The sequence below is a fragment of the Nomascus leucogenys genome, chromosome 6 (assembly GCF_006542625.1).
Source record: "Nomascus leucogenys isolate Asia chromosome 6, Asia_NLE_v1, whole genome shotgun sequence".
Classification (NCBI taxonomy): Eukaryota; Metazoa; Chordata; class Mammalia; order Primates; family Hylobatidae; genus Nomascus; species Nomascus leucogenys.
In genome coordinates this window covers 104,055,424-104,076,662 of record NC_044386.1, presented here as the reverse complement: position 1 = coordinate 104,076,662, position 21,239 = coordinate 104,055,424, and the positions used below count along the sequence as shown (strand labels likewise).

General features: G+C 46.0%; 2 protein-coding genes across 6 annotated transcripts in view; both read right to left on the bottom strand.

Moving 5' to 3' along the window:
* Window positions 1-758: 758 nt before the first annotated feature.
* NMB (neuromedin B) lies at window positions 759-4,186 on the bottom strand. 3 transcript variants are annotated; one of them, XM_012507370.2, is made up of 3 exons: window positions 3,607-4,186; window positions 2,789-2,961; window positions 759-1,036 (listed from the first exon to the last, which is right to left on the bottom strand). In XM_012507370.2, the coding sequence occupies exons 1-3, from the start codon at window positions 3,761-3,763 to the stop codon at window positions 902-904; spliced, it is 465 nt and encodes a 154-aa protein (XP_012362824.1). In that variant the 5' UTR covers window positions 3,764-4,186; the 3' UTR covers window positions 759-901. The 3 variants fall into 3 exon arrangements, with proteins under 3 accessions (XP_012362824.1, XP_003268518.1, XP_030670815.1); XM_003268470.4 differs by having other exon boundaries at window positions 764-1,041; window positions 3,607-3,973; XM_030814955.1 differs by having other exon boundaries at window positions 766-2,479; window positions 3,607-3,891.
* Window positions 4,187-16,644: 12,458 nt separating this feature from the next.
* Window positions 16,645-21,239, bottom strand: part of SEC11A (SEC11 homolog A, signal peptidase complex subunit) — a 47,249-nt gene continuing 42,654 nt past the window's right edge. For all 3 annotated transcript variants that reach the window (XM_030814952.1, XM_030814954.1, XM_030814953.1), the window contains 2 exons: window positions 18,138-18,195; window positions 16,645-17,169 (listed from right to left, as the gene is read on the bottom strand). In XM_030814952.1, the coding sequence (XP_030670812.1) occupies window positions 17,119-17,169; window positions 18,138-18,195 (109 nt within the window). In that variant the 3' untranslated portion in view covers window positions 16,645-17,118. The remainder of the gene's footprint in view (window positions 17,170-18,137; window positions 18,196-21,239) is intronic.

Below are 21,239 nucleotides of genomic sequence, written 5' to 3'. Positions count from 1 at the left end.
GGGTTAAGAGGCCGAGCTGCACCACGGCATGAGTGGGTTACGGGTTTTCTCCGCGAAATCTCCGGGAAAAGTGACCTGAAATCGGGACTTTCTCGCTGTCAGCTCCGAGCAGGACCTGAGGACCAAATGATCGCCCGTTTTAGGGCCGGGTGTTTGCAGCCCAAGAGAGGGGCAATGAATGCTCCAAGGCCAGAAATAATACAGGACCGCCCGGTTAAATTCGAATTTCAGAAAAACGGTGAATAATTTTTTTCGTACGAGTATGTTCATGCAATATTTGGTACATTTTATTAGATAAAATTATTGTTTATCTGAAATTCGAATTTAACTGGGTGTCCAGTATTTTTATTTGCTAACGCTAGCAACCCTTCTGACGGCCAGAGAAGAGAGGAAGCGGCCGGCGGGGTCTGGATCCCAACTCGCGTCCCCTCCAAGCCCGGCGGGGGGATTGAGTAAAGCCCGGCAGTGTAGTGTCTGCAGCCCCCTTTTACTAGCGAGGAAACTAGTGACACTTGCCTGCGCCAGTAGGTGGCAGAGGTGAGAGTAGAACCCCGCGCCTGGCACGAAGCCTGGCAATGCAACAGGCGTTATTTGCTTGCTGAATGAATGGGTAGGAGTCCAGAGTCAGTGCCAGGCTGGTGCCATGGCATGGAGTATTCTGGACTTTTTGAGCCAGCCCCATCTCACTGAACACTCTGCCCTCCAGCCCCCTTTCCCTCCCATCCCCTAAAAGATGGGTGGAAGAAGAGGACCAGGCATTGTATGTAAAGAGCAAAAAGTTTTATTCACCAATTCAACAGGGAAGCAGGAAATACAGCAGGAACATAATCTGTGTCTGCATCAGCGATATTTCTGGTGACCCAACCAGAAATCACAGTAATGGAGTAACAGAGATTTGAGCTCAGGATTTACATCCAGATGGGGCCATCACCAGGGTCCCATTCAGCACCTTCCCTGGGTGGGCACAACCTAAGCCACGCTGTTGTGCCTGCCCCATTATTGGTGTCATTTCTGCAGTATTTGTACCAGCAGCCTCCTGCACTGAAGAGAAACATACAGAAGAATTGAGCCAGGGAGGGGGCTCCTGATAATGATAGGGGCATCCTGCCATTCCTAAGTGCCAGATGTCTGCAGAGGTGGGCACCGGCAGGTTGTCAGCTGAGGCAGGCCCCAGAGCACCCTGAATTGCCTTGGAGGACTCAGGGGCAGTAGTTTTCTCAGAACACAGCCCCAACCACCCAGGGTGGTCATGACAGTCAAAGATCACGGAAGTAAATCCAAATACAGTGCCTGGTGCTGGGCTAGTGTCAGTGTCCTCATTCCTCACCCCAGCTCTGCCCCAGACCTCACTCTGAAGCCCCAGACCTAGGCACTGCTGCTTCTGAGATTCTCTAGTTGGTCTGCATGTGTCAGAGCTTCAAAACCAAGGGCACTAGAGGTGACAGTTTCCCTTCAGACTCAGCTAGCCCAAGCTCCTAGGCCTTCCATCTGAGGTCCTCAGGGGCTGCTGGTTCTGTGCCTCAGGAAGTCAGGGATGTTGGCTGAGGCTGGGTTGGCCCTTTTCTAGGGAATGCCTCTCCCTTCAAAATGCACACACTATATGCTAGGCACAGTGGGGGATATGAAGGCGAGTCCACAACAGGTGCCGCCAGGGAGCTCACAGACTGGTAAGAGCTCCCATCTACTAAGGGCTGTCTATGAGCCAGGCACCATGCTCAGCATTTGACATAAATGGTCTCATTTAATGGGAGATGGGCCTTATTATCTTCATTTTATGGGTGAGGAATATTGAGGCTTTAGAGAAGTTAAGGGACATTTCTAAGGTCACACAGCTACCAAGTAGCTAGGTTATAAGCCCAGCATGTTGTAGTTAGAACCCACATTCTACCACATCACACTGCCTTCTGCACAAGCAGCAGGACCAGGGAGGGTGGTGTGCAGTAAGGACAGCACCAGGAGCAGGGAATGAAGGAGTTGCCATTCAGCTGGGCTATACCTTAAGGCTGGCTTGGCTCCAGCTTTGGAGTCTTGAATCCCATAGGTCAGTGATTGACAACTAATAATGATTTGGGGCCCTCTCCCCCAGCAGACATCTGGTGATGTCTGGAGGTCTTTTCAGTTGTCACAACTTGATGGGGGGGGGGGGAAGGTGCTACTGGCATCTAGTGGGTAGAGACCAGGGATGCCGCTAAACATCCCATGATGCACACGTCAGCCCTCACAAGAAACAATGATTCAGCCTAGAATGTCAAATGTACTGAAGTTGCTAAACCCTACCACTGGATACTGAGGCAGATGAGAGAATGGGAAGAGCTCCAGTCCAGGTGAACAAGGTCCAGACTCTGTCTTGGCTGCTGACTTCTCTTTCCCTCTCTGGGCCTCAGGGTCCCATTCCGGCCACAAGCACACACAGGACACAGCAAAGGTGGACTTGACTGATGCAGCAGGGAACAGCACGGGTGGGACAAGGCTGTGTAGACTGGGGGAGAAAGGTCCTGCTCCAAAAGGCTGATGATCCCAGTCTGTTACTTTAGACTGAGTCAGGGGAACTTCATTCCCTACTTCTTGCCCCATGGGGTCTGCTGGGAAGGTCAGCTTCCTTTTTTTGGACTGTTCCTCCTTTGGCTCTGCCTCAAGAGGGAAAAGCCTGGAAACCTGGCTTTCTGGGGTCCACACCCATAATGTCCTGATCAGACAGTCACACCCTAATACAGTACTGGGTGGTAATTCCTCCCATGCAGGATCCCCAGCTGGGCCCTCCTGACATTGGAGCAGGGGCCCGGCTGACCTGGATGTGGGGTGCGGGGCGGCTGAGGCTCACGCCCAGAGCCTTCTTTAGCAGGAGGATCCCGAGCAGATCATGACTCAGCTGCAGTCGCTGGTCTCTCAGGGAGGTGTGGGGAGCTGTCCCTAATGGGGATGGGCTGGGAGGCTCCAGACTCTTCTTGCCCATGAAGTGACCTGGAAAGGAGGTGTCCAGGCACAAGGAAGTCAAGCAGCCAGGATCCTACCTCAGGGGAAAAGTTCCTCATCTCTCCCACGTTTCCCTTCTTGTGGCAGGAAGATACTTAACCTTCCTCCTTTTGGTCCTTCCACCTCACCAAGGAGCCACAAAGGTGTCTGGGTGGTGGCAAAGCCTGCTCCCTCAGCTTTTCCTGAACAGGTAGAGAGGATGGCACAGCTGGAAGGAGGGTGGGATGGTCCAGGGCCAGGGAGAAACTCTGATAGTTGTGTGGCCTGCTTGGACAAGGGACGAAAAAGGGCAGGGTAGGAAGTGGAGAGTGAAGAGGTGCCTGGAAGTGGAGGTGCAGCAAAAACACACCAGCGGTTAGAAGATTCGGTTAAGTCTCGCCTAAGTTAAGGGGCACCGGCTGGCAGTGGGATTTAGGATCTAGCCCAGCCCTGTCTTAAACTGGCTGAGCGACCTTAGCCAAGTCACTGACCTGTCCGGGTCTCAAGTTCATAGCTATTAAATTAGATGAGCCCCAGGGTTTTCGACCTGCTCCGACACTAGCGTCCGTGGCTGAGGAGCGGCCAGAGGGTTGAGAAGGAAATGGGGTCTGAACTGGATGAGGGGCGCTTGCTTGCTCCGTCCCGAAGACTTACCGGTGGCCCAGAGGTTGCCTCGCGGGTGCACTCGGATCTTGCCGGCTCGGCTGCGGGGCTCCGGGAGATCCCAGCTGAGCGGGGCGACGCCGGCAGCCAGCAGGGCGAAGAGCAGGAGGCTGCTGAACAGCCGAGCGCCCCCCGCCCGCCGGGCCATGGCTGTGCCCGGGCTGCGGCTTCGTTCGGGCGCGCTTCCCGGCCGCTCGGCTCCCGGGCTGCCTTCGATCCTTTTAAATCCGCGCCCCTGGGGGCGGAGCCTGCCCTGAGCAGCGGAGCCTTGCCCCGCGCCCGCCGCCCTCCCCGCCGTCCCCACCCTCCCGCTAGGTTACCAGGCAGGGGCACCCCCTTTGGGCCGCCTAGAGACCTGCACACCCACACTCTGGCCCGCACGCGGGCACCGCTTCCGCCAGGGGCTTCTGGCGGAAGCCCACCACCTTCAGGCTAAGGACCGGGCACCGGACAAACAGGGGCCCGGCCCCGGCCCCGGCCCCGGCGGCGGAGCCACTTCCGCTGGCCCTGCCTTGCCACTCTCCCACGGCTTTCGACCAAGTAGGCACTTCAGCCCGCTCAGCCTCTCTTCATGAGGGTAGAGGTCGGGCGAGGAGCTCTCCTCCCGGGTAACAGCCTTTTTTTTTTCTTTTTTCTGAGACAGGATCTGGCAGTATCGCGCAGGTTGGAGTGCGCTGGCGCGGTCACGGCTCACTGCAAACTCAACCTCCAGGGCTGGGCTCAAGCCTCAGCCTCCCCAGAAGCTGGGACCACAGGCACACGCCTTCATGCCTGGCTTTTTATTTTCTTCCCAAGAGACTGGGTGTCGCTAGGTTGCCCAGGCTAACAGAGGCATTTTTACGGTGGCCAGCCAAGTGCTAGGCACCAAAGGACTTCCATAAACTAATCCCCATCACCTCCGCCCGTGTTCACCTTGCTCTCTGCTCTCTCACAGCCAGCACCACAGTCTGGAAATGTTCTGGTACACAGTAGGTGCTCAGGATGGGAATGCAGAATGATGGAGGGTGGGACAAAGGGCTGCTTCTGAGGAATGGGCATCCGGCTGGAGGGCCTGGCTTACGGGCAGGAAGCAGACCTCTGGGTCAAGGAAGTGGAAAGAGCACTGCACCCAGGACTGCACTGCACCCAGGAGTCCATGTACAAGCTGTGACCTGGCTGAACCTCACTTTCTTCAACTGTAAAATGCTAATAACCACACTGCCCTAATTTTAATACTTTTACATGTTTTAGCATAAGTACTCTGTGGCCGGAAGCAACAATTCTGTAGGACCTGCCCTCTCACACCTGGCACTTTGTTCTCCCCAGGAGCTGTCTGGACTTTCTTGGAAAAAACTTCTGGATCAGTGGCATCATGTAATGAGCAGAGGAAGACACTGTGCTCCAGAAGAATACATTTACGTTTGCTTAATTAACTGAAACCCATTGTTCAGAGCACTACGCTAGACATAAGAAGAGGGGCGACGGATAATTCCTTGCTCCCAAGGGAGTTAACCATCTCATTGGAGAGACAAGTACACAAAGGAGAGAGTGATGGAGGAGCGGGGGTGCAGACCACCCCTTGGACTCTGGATACCTCTGGAACATGGAACAGCGTGGCTGTGCCAGAACCTACTCCCTTCTGGCTTGATAATGGGACCTGCTTCTAGGACTCTTGCTTAGTATCTAGCTCAGCAAGGTTGCTAGCTCTGTGGATCCCCATCCTAGAAGGGGAAGCTCACATGAAAAACTGGCTGTCATGCCCAGCTGGAGGCCCAGCTTCAGGAGCATGACACACAGGACAGGGACGTTTCATTTCTGGCCCTGGCTTTCCCCCCAATCTCCTTGCTTCTCACCTCCCACCCTGGCATTTACACCTCTCTGCTTTCTTGTCACAGCTTAGCCATGGTGTACAGATATAGCTCTTATCACCTTCCGGTAATCATTCCTTTGTGACCCCCCTCCCTCTCCTCTGCATCCATCAAACCCCCATCCTATCTTCTCTAGTCCATGGATAATAGAAATTAGCATGAACACACAGAAGCTGGTATTGATTGAGTGCTGCATCACTTAAATGCCTGAAGGAATCTTATTTGGTAGGTTTCTGTCTCCTCATATTTATAGGTGGGAACAGGCTAAGAGGTTTAGCCACTTTCCCAGACATCCCACTGGAATCATATTTCAGGTCTGATTGGCATCAGGCCCCCAAATTTATGCAGGGCAGATACAACTCTCCCTAAACCACACCCACTCTCATTGTACCATCTCAAATTTCAACACCAAGTTGGGTTTAGGTATCTCAGGAGGGAGAGGGAGCAGGCACTGCATTTTAAGTTTCACCTCTCTTCCACAGGTGACTGGACCTTGAGTTCTGCTAAGTTTATTTATACTTAAGCCAAGCTTCCTCTGACACAGCCTGGGTTCACAGCTGCAACCACAGCTCTGAGGCTGGCCCTAGGCACCCTTGGGACCATTTGATCTGTCAGCCTACTACAGAGAAAAAAAAGGGGGCCTCTGAGGACCCTGGAGAAAACAGCAGGGGAGCACCTCCACACTTAGGAGCACTCACCTTAGGGCAAAAAATGGGAGGCACAGGGGAGAAGGTGGCTTGCTCAAGGGAGTGCTAGGCTCTGAGTTTAGCATGAGGACCTCAAATGCCAACTGCCTGTTCCCTAAGTCCACTCTGGTGGCAAGAGAAGTCCAAAGGCCTCCACTCCATGGGTAAAGCTAGCATTGAATTGAATGGAGGTACGTGGGGAAGCTCTTCAGAACCCACTCTCGACCCTGCTAGGATTCTATAACATTCAAGGACATGCACAGAAAATGTGAGGCAGGTTCACAAAACAACACATGGGGTAACTAAAAGGGTGAAGGATACATGGCAAATCCTATCATAGCTAACACCAGGAAAATAAAGTACATCAAGTTTTTAAATAAAAAATTGCTTCATCAAAAATAGTGATTAAGAATGGATATTATAGCCAGGAGCCGGGGCTCACACCTATAATCTTAGCACTTTGGGAGGCTGAGATGGGCGGATCACTTGAGGCAGGAGTTCGAGACCAACCTGGCCAACATGGTGAAACCCCATCTCTACTAAAAATACAAAAATTAGCCAGGTGTGGTGGCATGCACCTGTAGTCCCAGCTATGCAGGATGCAGAGGCAGAAGAATCACTTGAACCTGGGAGGCGGACTAGCAGTGACCTGAGATCACGCCATTACACTCCAACCTGGGCAACAAAGTGAGACTCCGTCTCAAAAAAAAAAAAAAAAAAAAATAGAATGAATATTACTCCAGTCCACATACAGAAAAAAGAGTAATTATTTATTAAATATTTTAGAAAAATAATTTTAAAAAATGGAAAAAATTGCTTGAAATAAAGGACATAAATACATTAACGTTTTTGCTATATTTTCATTAAATTGGAATTGATTACGAGTAACACCTTTTCACAATTCAATCATTTTTGTCCTTTTCCAAAAGTCCTTACCTGCATGCTCCCTTGATCCTCACATTGCTTTATGTTATTACGCCTGTTTTACAGATGAGTTATGTCTGTTTTATAGATGAGTTAACTCAAGTACAAAGCATGTTAATTGCAGAGAAATTAAACAAATGGAGAAAGCCAGAGTGTAGACTTCAAACACATGAGAAGTACAGAGGACAACAGAGGAAGGGAAAAGCAGGACAGGAGCGGTGGCTCATTCTTGCAATCCCAGCACTTGGAAGGCTGAGGCGGAAGAATTGCTCGAAGCCAGGAGTTCAGGACCAGCTTGGGCAACATAGCAAAGCCCTGTGTCAACAAAAAAAAAAAAAAGAAAGAAACTACCTGGGCATGGTGGTATGTGCCTGTAGTCCCAGCTTCTCAGGTGGCTGATGGGAAGGACTGCTTGAGCCCAGGAGTTTGAGGTTGCAGTTAACTGTGATCATGCTACTGCACTCCAGCCTGGGTGACAGAGCAAGACCCTGTCTCTTAAAGAAAAAAAAACAGGCCAGGCGCAGTGGGAGGTCGAGGTGGGCAGATCATCTGAGGTCAGGAGTTTGAGACAAGCCATGGCCAACATGGTACAACCCCGTCTCTACTAAAAATACAAAAATTAGCCAGGAGTGATGGCAATGCACCTGTAATCCCAGGTACTCAGGAGGCCAAGGAAGGAGAATCACTTGAACCTGGGAGGTGAGGGCGGCAGTGAGCCAAGATCGCACTACTGCACTCCAGCCTGGGCAACAAGTGCAAAACTCCACCAAAAAAAAAAAAAAGAGAGAGCGAGAAAGAAAGAAAATAAATGACAGGAAACCTAGAGTTGTCACAACAGGATGTGTAAAACAGGGGTGTTCAATCTTTTGGCTTCCCTGGGCCACACTGGACGAGGAATTGTCTTGGGCCACACATAAAATACACTAACATTAATGATAGCCGATGAGCTTAAAAAAAAAAAGTCACACACAAAATAATCTCTTACTGTTTTAGGAAAGCTTACGAATGTGTGTTGGGCTACATCCAAAGCTACTGGGCCGCGGCCAGTTGTAGTGGCTCACGCCTGTAATCTCAGCACTTTGGGAGGCTCAGGCAGGCGGATCACGAGGTCAGGAGATTGAGACCATCCTGGCCAACATGGTGAAACCCCGTCTCTACTAAAAATACAAAAAATTAGCCGGGTGTGGTGGCGGGTACCTGTAGTCCCAGCTACTCAGGAGGCTGAGGCAGGAGAATCTCTTGAACCCAGGAGGCGGAGGTTGCAGTGAGCCGAGATCGTGCCATTGCACTCCAGCCTGGGCAAAAAGAGCGAAACTCCGTCTCAAAAAAAAAAAAAAAAAAAGCTACTGGGCCGCATGTGGCCCGAGGGCCGCGGGTTGGACAGGCTTGGTGTAAAATCTCTATTTTGGCAAATCTTTGAGCACAATCTCCAACTATATGGGCTGGGGAGATGAAGAGAAACATCCTGGGATATCTCAGGTCCTACTCTTTACTTATAGAGTGAAGAAGGGACCAGAGAACCAGGAAAACAGCAGAATCTTTAAGGAAGAATCAGGGATATTGGATACAATTTCTTAAACTCAGAGGCAACGCATAGGGATTAGCTATAAAATCAGAACAGTAACCTGAAGAAGGAAATCTTTCGTAAATCAAAATTGCCAAAATACAAAAGATTTTCTTTTTTTTTTTGAGACAAGGTCTCGCTCTGTTGCCCAGGCTGGAGTGCAATGGCATGATTTCGGCTCACTGCAACCTCTACCTCTCAGGCTCAAGCAATTCTCCTGTCTCAGCTTCCACTGCGCCCGGCTAACAAAATGTTTTCTTAAAGGCAGTATTTGAAAAAAAGAAAATACCTACACCTAATGAGAACGTGATCATGACTCCAATGCTGGCTAAAAAACAAAGGCTGCTGATCAGCTAACTGGTGCAGTACTCAGGAAAGCTATGAAAACCTAAGGAAGTGAGAAGCCCCAGGCCCAGCATTCTTAATTATTTGGGTGTAATATTCACATATGTTAGGGGACATTTCTGTAACTGCAATGAATACTCTTCAATCTCCAAAGAGGTTTAAATGCTTGGAAATCTGCCAGAGAATGTCACTATTTCTAAGAGACTAATAATCTGAGCAATTCTGCACAAGAAAAACCCAGAGCCTCTAAAGAAGAATTCCCAAGGGCTTTGCAATTGTGGAATTTGTTGCAAATAAAATAATTTCAATAGACTTTACAAAAGTAAAAGGACTGCATTATGACATCCAGCACTGTGACATGGTAAAAGCAATAGACTTCAAATCTGGCTCTGCCATACATGGACCAGAAGACTCTGGACAAATCCCTGAACTTCTCCTGGTTTCTCTCTTTTATAAAATGAAGCTCATTTAGAAGGTTCATTAAATAGAGAAGGTAAAAGTTTGTTATAAACTATAAAGCACTTAGCAGAGCTCCTGGCATATTCTAAATACTCACTATTATTAGCTGGACCTGGGAAAAGCAAAGCCTGCTTTAAATATGAAGCCCATCTCAGAGCGGGAAAAAGTTCCCTGGGTAACAGCCATGGTACTGACACAACAGTGCCTGGCTCTGGCAAAATGCCTATTACATCAAAAATTGATAAACTAAAATGTCAACCCATCTACCTCAACTCTCGACCAATTCCAAGAAAAAGGATTCTACACAGCATTCTATTTTGGCTTAAATAAGTTGTCAGGCTGAGAGCTTTGATCAAAGCTTGATGCTAGCCAATTTACTTACTTGCCTGACATTAAGTCTAGTATAAATTCTTCTAACTACACTCCTTGAATTACATCTGGAATACAGCTTACCAATCTAAGTAGACAGGCCAATTAAAGTAACAATTTTAGAGAAATGATTCTTTTTTTTTTTTTTTGAGACGGAGTCTTGCTCTGTCGCCCAGCTGGAGTGCAGTGGCACGATCTCGGCTCACTGCAAGCTCCGCCTCCCGGGTTCACGCCATTCTCCTGCCTCAGCCTCCCAAGTAGCTGGGACTACAGGCGCCCGCCATCACGCCCAGCTAATTTTTTGTATTTTTAGTAGAGACGGGGTTTCACCATGTTAGCCAGGATGGTCTCGATCTCCTGACCTTGTGATCCACCCGCCTCGGCCTCCCAAAGTGCTGGGATTACAGGCTTGAGCCACCACGCCCGGCCGAGAAATGATTCTTAATAAGAGTAGGTTAGGGCCGGGTGCGCTCACGCCTGTACAGGTGGCTCACGCCTGTAATCCCAGCACTTTGGGAAGCTGAGGTGGGCAGATCACCTGAGGTCAGGAGTTCAAGAGCACCCTGGCCAACATGGTGAAACCCCGTCTCTAGTAAAAATAACAAAAATTAGCTGGGAATGGTGGTGAGCATCTGAATCCCAGCTACTTGGGAGGCTGAGACAGGAGAACTGCTTTAACCCAGGAAGTGGAGGTTGCAGTGAGTGGAGATTGGTCCAACGCACTCCAGCCTAGGCAACAGAGTGAGACTCCATCTCAAAAAAAAAAAAAAAAGAGTAGGTGGAATTTGGGTGCAGTGGCGCACACCTGTAATCCTCTCACTTTGGGAGGCCTAGGCGGGTAGATCACCTGAGCTCAGGAGTTTGAGACCAGCCTGGCCAACATGGTGAAACCCTGTCTCTACTAAAAATACCAAAAACAGCTGGGCATGGTGGCAGACACCTGTAATCCCTGCTACTTGGGAGGCTGAGGCAGGAGAATCACTCGAACCCAGGAGACAGAGGTTACAGTGAGCCAAGATTGCTCCATTGCACTCCAGCCTGGGTGACAAGAGTGAAACTCTGTGTCAAAAAAAAAAAAAAAAAAAGAGTAGGTGGAATTTCAGAAATGCCTAAGATTGGTAGAACAAGGGCAGGATATACAGTTTGAAAGTCATATTCAATATAATAATAACTGTATATGGGAAAGAAGTTATTATCGTTTCTTTAATACAAACTGAACAGAAAGCAAGATCAAATACTCTTCTTGGCTGATGAAGATAAGAGGTTGGATATTATAGGCTGGCGCGGTAGAAGGGTGTTTCTCAGAATGAAGAGGAGGTATGAGATTTTTGTTTCCCAAAAGAGGCCATGAGTTTTAAGATTAAGGAACGCTGTTCTACAGGAAAGTTGAAAATTCCTGGTATAGGTGGGTAGATGGTCTTTTGTGAAGTAGCTTTTCTGCAGAAATTGCCAAACTATACCTACACTGGAACATTTGCTGAAATAGCTCTATCATTAGACTAATTAGTACAGGGGTTATTGTAAAAAAAAGTCACACAGCACAGTTAAGAAATTTCTTGGTTTTCAGATACATTATAGGTTTTTTTTCTTTTAATTTCATTTTATACCCATTCCATAAAGCACATAAATGACTAGTTCCCTCTTTGCATTAGCTGCTAAGGACTGAGAGCCAAAGCTATGGATCTATTCCAGTAGACGACAGAATCTTTTGATATGTCCTGCAGGTACTAACCTCACCTCTGATTTCTTTCTTTTTCTTTTTTTTTTAAGATGGACTCTTGCTCTGTCGCCCACACTGGAGTGCAGTGGCGCAATCTTGGCTCACTGCGACTTTCACCTCCCAGGTTCAAGAGATTCTCCTGCCTTAGCCTCCCAAGTAGCTGGGATTACAAGTGATGGTTACCACGCCTGGCTAATTTTTTTATTTTTCGTAGAAACATGGTTTCACTATGTTGCCCAGGATGGTCTTGAACTCCTGACCTCAAGTGTTCTGCCCGCCTCAACCTCCCAAAGTGCTGGGATTACAGGCATGAGCCACTGTGCCCGGCCTCCTCACCTATGATTTTATCCTTTTCTTCTCCCACATTTCTCTCAACCCTGAATTCTTCAATTATTTTCTATTTCATCACATAGTACTGGAGGTATCTTTATGGAACAAGAGAGTATAAATAAGTTTAAAATATGCAAAGCACTGCAATAGGGACTAGCGGATATCAAAGGATGAATCAGAGGCTGACTCTGTCTTAATGCCCTCCAGGAGCCGGCCCTCTGGTGGGGGAGAGAGACACACATAAGGCAAACCACTCTAAGGGCAATGTTTGAGAGGAACACCAACAAAGTACGGGACAGTGCAGAGCAGGAAGCATGACATGGGCTCAGAAGCTCCATCCAGAGTAAGAAACACTCCTCTCCGGAGCTCCCTGAGCATCTCTCTATCATTGCACTTATTTTTATTTATTTACTTATTTTTTGTGATTGCGGGAAGAATATCATTATACTTAAGATCCTATGTGGAAAAATCTGTTTATGTACATTGCCCCTGCTAAGGTACTGAGCAGGAGGGACATGGTCTTATCCATCATCTTTGTATCCCCAGGGCCTAGCCCAAAATCTGGCACAGAGTAGATGCTCAATAAATGTCTGCTAAATGAATGAGAAAGCTTTTAGTAGGTAGGGAAGTGACCAGGCACTCCAGGCAGAGTGACCAGCGTAAACAAAGACAGAATGTCTGTACCGTAAGACCAATGTCCAGGGTGCAAGAATGTGATGTCTGGTGAGAGTGCGGCTGGAAAAATCCTTAGGACCTAGAATGACACATGGAAGGCAACATCTTTACCATTTTTTGGTAAGCCCTGTGCATTCTAGTTTTGATAATGCTTTTTGGTTACACAGCATTCTTTCTATATCCAGAGAGGTTTTTATTTGCTAATTCAATGGCAATAACTATGGTGGCTTCACACCCATCATAGTTGTGTGTGAAGGGTCATATTTGCTATTTTACTTCTGAAAGCCTACCTGGTATTACTTACTGTTCTAGCAAGAGACAGTAGTGGTGAAGATATACCTGGCTACAAAACAACCTGAACAGGCCGTCCTGACTGAAAGAGCTGCTTGATGAAGGTAGACATCCATTTACCTAGCTAGAACCAGCTGGGTCATCTCTGAAGTTTAACAGTGGTAAATGTCATAAGAAGAGGCCCAGCCCTCAGATTCTGAAATCAGCCTCCATGCCACGTTCTGAGAGGTCAGCTAGACTTGGTAAAAGGCTTATGCAAATACTAAGAAATGCACTCAGGATAAAAGAGACTTTCTCTATTCCAAGCCCTGGGTCTCTAAGAAGGAAGCCTGTGATTCCTTAAGAAAAAGGATAAATGCCAATACTTCTCCCATCAAGAAAGAAGACACAAGAAGAGCCTAAGCCTAAGGACACACACAAAAAAGAAGGAAGCAGGATTAACAGTTAAACATCTGGGAAGGGTACATACTGTTTAAATGGAACCATGGAGATAAAGTTTTCAGATTCAAATTTGGCAAGACCAAGAAAATGTACTTACTAAATAACAGGAAAGTACAGATCACTTTAATGATTCATATGCTCTGCCTACAAATAATAGCTCAACAACAATGCTAACTGAAGCTAGTGCCTCTGGCTACAATGCATGATTATACGGAACATTTAATATATGCTGTTTCAGGCTACTGAGGAAAGACAGACCAGTGTCTATGAAATGGGGCTCCTGTCCTGGAGGAGCTTACAATCTGCCAAGGACCTCGAGGCCATATCCACAAATTTAAACAAATAGTGTGAGGGTGCAAATGCTGAGTGACAGCAGAACTTGTGAAGATGGTAAGACTCAGATAAACAGAAATAAGATGACATAATACAAGTGGAAACACTCAACAAAGGAGGAAAAATAATACTTCTACACAACTGGTTGTGAATGAAAAAAAATTTTTTTTTTTTTCTGAGATAGAGTCTCACTCTGTCACCCAGGGTGGAGTGCAGTGGCACAATCTGCAACCTCTGCCTTCCAGGTTCAAGCCATTCCCCTGCCTCCACCTCCCAAGTAGCTGGGATTACAGGCACATGCCATCAGGGCCGGCTAATTTTTGTATTTTTAGTAGAGACAGGGTTTCACCATGTTGGCCAGCCTGGTCTTAAACTCCTGACCTCAAGTGATCCACCCACCTCGGCCTCCCAAAGTGCTGGGATTACAGGCGTGACCCACCACGCCCAGCCCAAGTGAGTAAAGTATTAATGTCTTCCTCCCAATAGGTGTATAAGGAAGAGAGATTGGATAGATGAAGACATAAGTACAAGGATGTTTGCACTCATAAGGATGCTTACTGTTGGTGGAATTCAATGTTTGAATTCAATGTAGGGAAAGGGTAGTATGAACACAAAATTTATGGTCCAAACAAGAAGCATTTCTGAAAGTAAAAGGCAGAGGCCAGGCGCGGTGGCTCAAGCTTGTAATCCCAGCACTTTGGGAGGCCGAGGCAGGCAGATCACGAGGTCAGGAGATCGAGACCACAGTGAAACACCGTCTCTACTAAAAAATACAAAAAATTAGCCAGGCGTGGTGGCGGGCGCCTGTAGACCCAGCTACTCAGAGAGGCTGAGGCAGGAGAATGGCGTGAACCCGGGAGGTGGAGCTTGCAGTGAGCCGAGATTGTGCCACTGCACTCCAGCCTGGGCGACAGAGCGAGACTCCGTCTCAAAAAAAAAAAAGTAAGTAAAAGGCAGGCTAAAACTAATTATTAATAACAGGTGGTAATTATCCAAAATAGGCACAGACTGGCACACTGCAGGGGGACCAGTACACAAGCAACAGGGAGCCACTGAATAAGTATTTCTGGATTCAGGTGATGGCAATGAGAATGGAATGATGGGGTAAATGGAGGACTTAGTATGTGGCTAGATATGGTAGGGAAATGACAAATCTAGGTGAATATTCCTTCACAGAAAACATGAAATGTGGAGGGGAAGTTTTCAGGAACTTGAGTTTAAAGACGGGACAATCAAGTGGAAGTGTCCAGAGGAAAGGGAGACATGGAACTAGAACTGAGGACAGACATTGGAAATAATTTAAAAAGGTTGATTAGCCGAGGTATAAGAGCAGACAAGTAATAGCCAAAGAGATAATCCCATTATCAATTTCTCATTTGAAGTTTGATCAATTTTCATACTCTTCTTCAATTCCTTTCACTCACAATGGTTGAGCCCTCCCAATTCTCCACTTGTCCTGCCAAATCTCAAAGAGCTTATCACGCCATTCAATTAGCAAATAAAACCTCTCTGGCATTTCTTACATTTGCAAAGAGCTTTTAGGATATATTTGCTAATAAAATCTCCCATTTTAAGTCTTATGTTTAGCACTAAACTAGACAAGATAAAAATTGGGAATATAATACGCCCGCCACAAGTAATCTTTTTATTTTTGGCTAATGGAGTGATTCAAATAATATTAAATGATTTGATTACCTTTTCAGAGAAACTTAGTTGTTGCTTGCAACTACAGCATCCAGCAAAGGAGGAAAATTAATACTTACATAAAACTGTTTGCGAAAATATGCAAGGGAAAAACGTATTAATGTTTTCCTCCCAATACATTTATGAGGAGAAATCTGGAGTAGATGAAGACACAAGTACAAGGATGCTTACATTCAGGCAAGCTAGGATCACAGAGAACCCTAGGATCCCAACCTTGGCCAGCAAAGCACACTGCTTCTCTCCTAGAGTAGTCCTAGAAAGGCTGGTACAAAAACCAGTGTACTGATTAGGCTGAGCAGTGAACTGCATCTTCCACAGGTGATGAGGGGGGAAAAAATTGAATAAATGGCAATTTCCTGCTATTCCACACAGGGAATGTTCAGCTTCTGGTTCATGAGAAAATGTAAGTACTATATAAGCCTCACAGACAGCTTCAAAAAAGCATTTGTTAGTAGTGATTTGCCAAGTTTCATACTCTGTTGAGAATATTAAGAGCCCATATTCAAAGTTGGAAGGCTAAAGTCTGGTTAATGGGTTTAGGAAGGCAATATTCTCCACAGGGAAGGGCTTCAGAAGAGTAATTGTCCCTGTTCTCATGCCATTAGCATTACGGCATAGACTGATTTCCACTGCAGTTGAACAAATGATAGAAACTGTTCAAGTAGCCTAACACAGAAAACTCACTTTAAGATTTCACATTAATACAACAAGAGAACAGACAGAATTAAGAGTATTTTGTGCTCAAAAGATACTGGTTTACTCTATACTCCCTATTTCCTTCACTGCCTTGATATTAAAAGAAAACATACAATTGGGTTATGCACTCACTACTTTAAACTGCCTGCTTTAAGTCTGCATTAGAGAAATGCAAAGTCAGGCACTTGAGAGAACGGGTTCAGACAAATGAGAGTTTAAATTAGACACCAAGCAGAATGCTTGTCCTCCAGCCCTTTCCTCTGCCTCTAGATGCTAACACACACTGCCTTGGTGTAGAAAGGACTGAGAATGTCTCAAGTGTAGAAAGGGTTATGACTTTTTATAACCAAGTAAGATTTTCTGAACCTCTCAGCAACACTAGCTGGGTTTATACACATTTGAGTGTTGGGAAGAATCAATTTTATCACTAAGAGATTTCCTATGACTGTCAATGGCTACTTTTGCTTCACACACACAAACACAGGCAAAACAGACAAACAAAAAAACTAGTTGTTATCAGCGCAACCTTCTTAGCTGAAGGACTGTTCACACCAAGCCTTTATATCCCCCAAGGGGTACTAAGAACCAGCCAAGGAAGGCAAATTTCAGAAGCTTTCCCAACAAACACAATTCAGGGATAAGGGGTTCAATGTGCAAAGTCTTTTATTTAAAATTTTAAAAGTTAAGACTTACGACCACCTCAGTATATGCCATTCCTATTAGAAGGAGGTATGACGGTTTCAAACTCGTGCAGAGCTGCATTTTCATTTACAAGTCTCTGTAGGCACTTTAGAAGTGAAGCTTGGCTTCAAAATACAAACACTGGGGGCTTTGGCTCAACCTTTTAATATAAAAAATTCACTGATGTACAAAAATTTGAAAGTGTGACAATGACAATTACGAAATCCTGTGATTGAAAGTCCCCTCGAGTGCACTCTGTGGTGCACATGCGCCCGCCCACACAAACTCTGGCGTGGAAACATAAACTAATGCAAACCAGTGCTACCAAGAAGCACCAACACGTGTGTTCTCCATTCCACCAATCACAGACCAGTATCTACTCCAAGCATCCAGTAACGAAAAGTATGGCATCTTCCCAGGAACAGCAAGGCAGGCTTCTTACTCACGATGAACCAGCACGAATAAACCCAGCAAAAAAAGCACTGCATACTAGAAAATAAACACAGAACCACAAGTCAGAGAAGCATTGAAAAGTTCAGGGGTTCTAAGAGTTAATTAACAAATTGGTCTTTGTGAATATATTGCTAAACTACCCAATTATTCTTTCATCTTTTAACGTAATCCACTTAAAAGGTTCCAATACTAAGCAAAAGATCACATTTCTTTAAATAATTTTCTTTTTTTTTTTTTTTTTTTTTTTTGAGATGGAGTCTCGCTCTGTCGCCCAGGCTGGAGTGCAGTGGCGCTATCTCGGCTCACTGCAAGCTCCGCCTCCCGGGTTTGCACCATTCTCCTGCCTCAGCCTCCTGAGTAGCTGGGACTACAGACACCCGTCACCACGCCTGGCTAATTTTTTTTTTGTATTTTCAGTAGAGACGGGATTTCACTGTGTTAGCCAGGATGGTCTCGATCTCCTGACCTCGTGATCCACCCGCCTCGGCCTCCCAAAAAGTGCTGAGATTACAAGCGTAAGCCACTGTGCCCGGCCTTTTTTTTTTTTTTTTTTTTGAGACAGAGTCTCACTTTGTCACCCAGGCTGGAGTGCAGCAGCAACTGCCACCTCTCATATTCAAGCAATTCTCATGCCTCAGCCTCCCCAGCAGCTGGGATTACAGGTGTGTACCACCATTCCTGGCTATTTTTTTTGTATTTTTAGTAAAGACAGGGTTTTGCCATATTGACCAGGCTGTTCTCGAACTCCTGACCTCAGGTGATCTGTCTGCCTCAGCCTCACAAAGTGCTAGGATTACAGGCGTGAGCCACTGCGCCCAGGCTAATAATTTCTTTTTTTTAAATAGAGATGGGGTTTCGCTATGTTGCCCAGGCTGGTCTTGAACTCCTGGGCTCAAGTGATCCACCCACCTCGGCCTCCCAGAGTGCTGGGATTACAGGCATGAGCCACCACGCCTGGCCCAAAAGATTACATTTTTAATAAAACAAATAATACAGACTCTTACCTTAAATTTAGGATAGTCATTCATGAGGATCGTCACAATTCCAATATAAGGAACAAATCTAAAACAAACAAAAAACTGATTATCACAGAATTTCCGATGTAAAGCAGCTGTTGTCATTCACTGAATATTATCAATATCTTCTATAGAATACTAATTTTCAATTCACAAAGTCCATTTCTATATACTGCCCTATTTGATCCTTTCAAAAGCCCAAGTGATAGGAAAGTTAGGAATATCACCATTTTAGAGATGAGGAAACAGATGATCATGCCCAAGGTACATGGTTTCTGTGTGGCAGAACCAGCACCAGATAGATCCAAGGTCTTAGATCTCCAGGTGGTGACTCTAATGCTACATGTTGATACAGTGCTAGGGGCTAGGTTTATCATCATAACCTTCAGGAAGCTGTCAATCTAGCTGGGGAGACAAAGCAAGCACAGCCAGAATATTACAAAGTACTTCATGTTAAGTGGCCAAAAAGTGAGTGTAAGAGCTCATTATAGTACTTAGGATTTCACCACCTTCTCATTTTTTAACCACCTGTAAGCTGTGTGTTTGGTCCTATTAATCTTGAAACTTTTCTAGAACAGTTTTCATCACCATATGTAGCAAACCAGTCTCAGCTCCCATCTTCCTTTCCATCTTGGCAGCATTTGACTTTCATGACCACAAATATGCTCTGGAAATTCCTCCTTCTTGGTTTCTTAACGTACCACAAATTTGTTTCTTCACCTACTTCTTTGGCTGCTATACCTTCTTTTCACTAGCTCTTTCTAATTCCTCATGCCCCTAAAGTTTTTCCCCTCAAACTAAGCAAAACCACCTGTTAAATTATCTTACAGCCCCCGATACATTTCCTTTGAGGTCTTTATAATAATTATCATACTTTTACTTAAATAATTAGTTGTACAACAGATTCTATACATGTCTGTCTCCCCTACCAAACTAGAAGCTCTGTAAGGGCAACAATGATGCCCATCTTGTTCCCCCTGTATCCTCAAGGTCAACATAGTGCCTTACACATAGGAGATATCCAGTACATCCTGCCTGATTGAATGTTTGAATGTCCGGGCCTCTTCTTTTTGCTCTCTCTTGGGGAAATCCTATTTTCTCCCAGGGCTTAAATTCCTCTCCATGCAAAAGACTACTTTGACATCATAAGAATTCAGGGCAGAAAGAGAAAATTAGCAGGGTACCATCAATGTGGGCGGAAGAGGTGGTTAGCAAATGTAATACTTTCTTCTTTATCCTCCTCTGCTATCGCTGGACTCCAGAGTGGACTGGCAATATTGTACTAAGCTAGAGCCTGTCATAGGGACGCTGAGCTGAAGTGGAGGCTGACCTTTGTACACTTTAAAAATTGCCCAGATACTTTTATTCAGGGTACCTACAATCTTTGCACCATGCCAAAGACAGCACAAACAGAAATTACCTCCCACATAATATCTACGCCATCAAAGCCTCAGGCAAACTTGAAGAACACACATTTTGTTTTTGACACATTTCACTTCCCTTTAAGAACTCCCCTCACTTCCTGTCTCTTGTCCTCACCCCTCTCTGTCCTCTCCCTTCAGGATCACTGAGACCTGTCTCTCTTGCCCCATCTCCAAACTCCCATTCCATACACTGGTGTTTCTTTTCTTTCTTTTTTTTTTTTTTTGAGACGGAGTCTTGCTCTGTCGCCCAGGCTGGAGTGCAGTGGCGCCATCTCGGCTCAGTGCAAGCTCCGCCTCCGGCGTTCACGCCATTCTCCTGCCTCAGCCTCTCCAAGTAGCTGGGACTACAGGCGCCCGCCACCACGCCCGGCTAATTTTTTTGTAATTTTAGTAGAGACGGGGTTTCACCGTAGTCTCGATCTCCTGACCTTGTGATCCGCCCGCCTTGGCCTCCCAAAGTGCTGGGATTACAAGTGTGAGCCACCGCGCCTGGCCACTGGTGTTTCTTAAAGCCTAGACCTCCTCTGTCACAACCACTTGATGGCTTGTTAAAAATGCAGATTCTTGGCTGGGCACGGTAGCTCACGCCTGTAATCCCAGCACTTAGGTAGGCTGAGGCGGGTGGATCACGAGGTCAGGAGATTGAGACCATCCTGACCAACATGGTGAAACCCTGTCACTACTAAAAATATAAAAATTAGCTGGGCATGGTGGTGCATGCCTGTAATCCCAGCTACTCAGGAGGTTGTAGCAGCAGAATCGCTTGAACCCGGGAAGTGGAAGTTGCACTGAGCTGAGATTGTGCCACTGCATGCCAGCCTGGTGAGAAAGAGCGAGACTCTGTCTCAAAAAAAATAAATAAACAAATAAAAAATAAAAATGCAGATTCTTATATCTTTCCCAGACCAACTAAGCCAGGGAATTTCTGAAAGGTGGGGCCCAAATAATGCTCCTGCACATCAAAATTCAAGAAGCACAATTTTAGTGTGAGATGCACATATAGGTGTGTGATGGCAAATAATATCCCCTTCTTAGGGTTCATGCTTTCATCTCAACCCCTGGGATCTCCAAGAGCTGAAAAGTAACAGTCATTAAAGAATGGCATGGCTAAGCTCTAAGAGAATGGATAGAGGGTTTCTACATTTTATATATATTTATATATATATAATTTTTCCTTTTTAATGCAGTAACTGTTATTTATTTTGTCTCATTTTTAACACTTCCATAAAAGCAATAGCTTTCAATGAAAGTAAATCACCTAATTTAAGAACATAAAGGCAAATGCCTCACAGTAAAGTACAGATTAAGAGCTATAAAAGCATCTGTGATTTCTACTAAAACATTAAGCTGCTAATTCTGATCTAATGATCAATAAGGAGCCATTCTAATACACAGAGACTCTGTTACCTCCATGCAATGATATCTATGCCCAAAGAACCACAATCCTCAGCTCCCAGCAACCATATAGCCTGCTTGTGAATAATCCATGGAATTAAAAAAAATTTTTTTTTGATACATGGTCTTACTCTGGCACCCAGGCTAGAATGCAGTGGTGTGATCATAGCTCACTACAGCCTTGAACTCCTGGGCTCAAGCAATCCTCCCACCTCAGCCTCCCAAGTAGCTGGGACTACAAGTGCACGCCACCATGCATGGCTAATTTTCA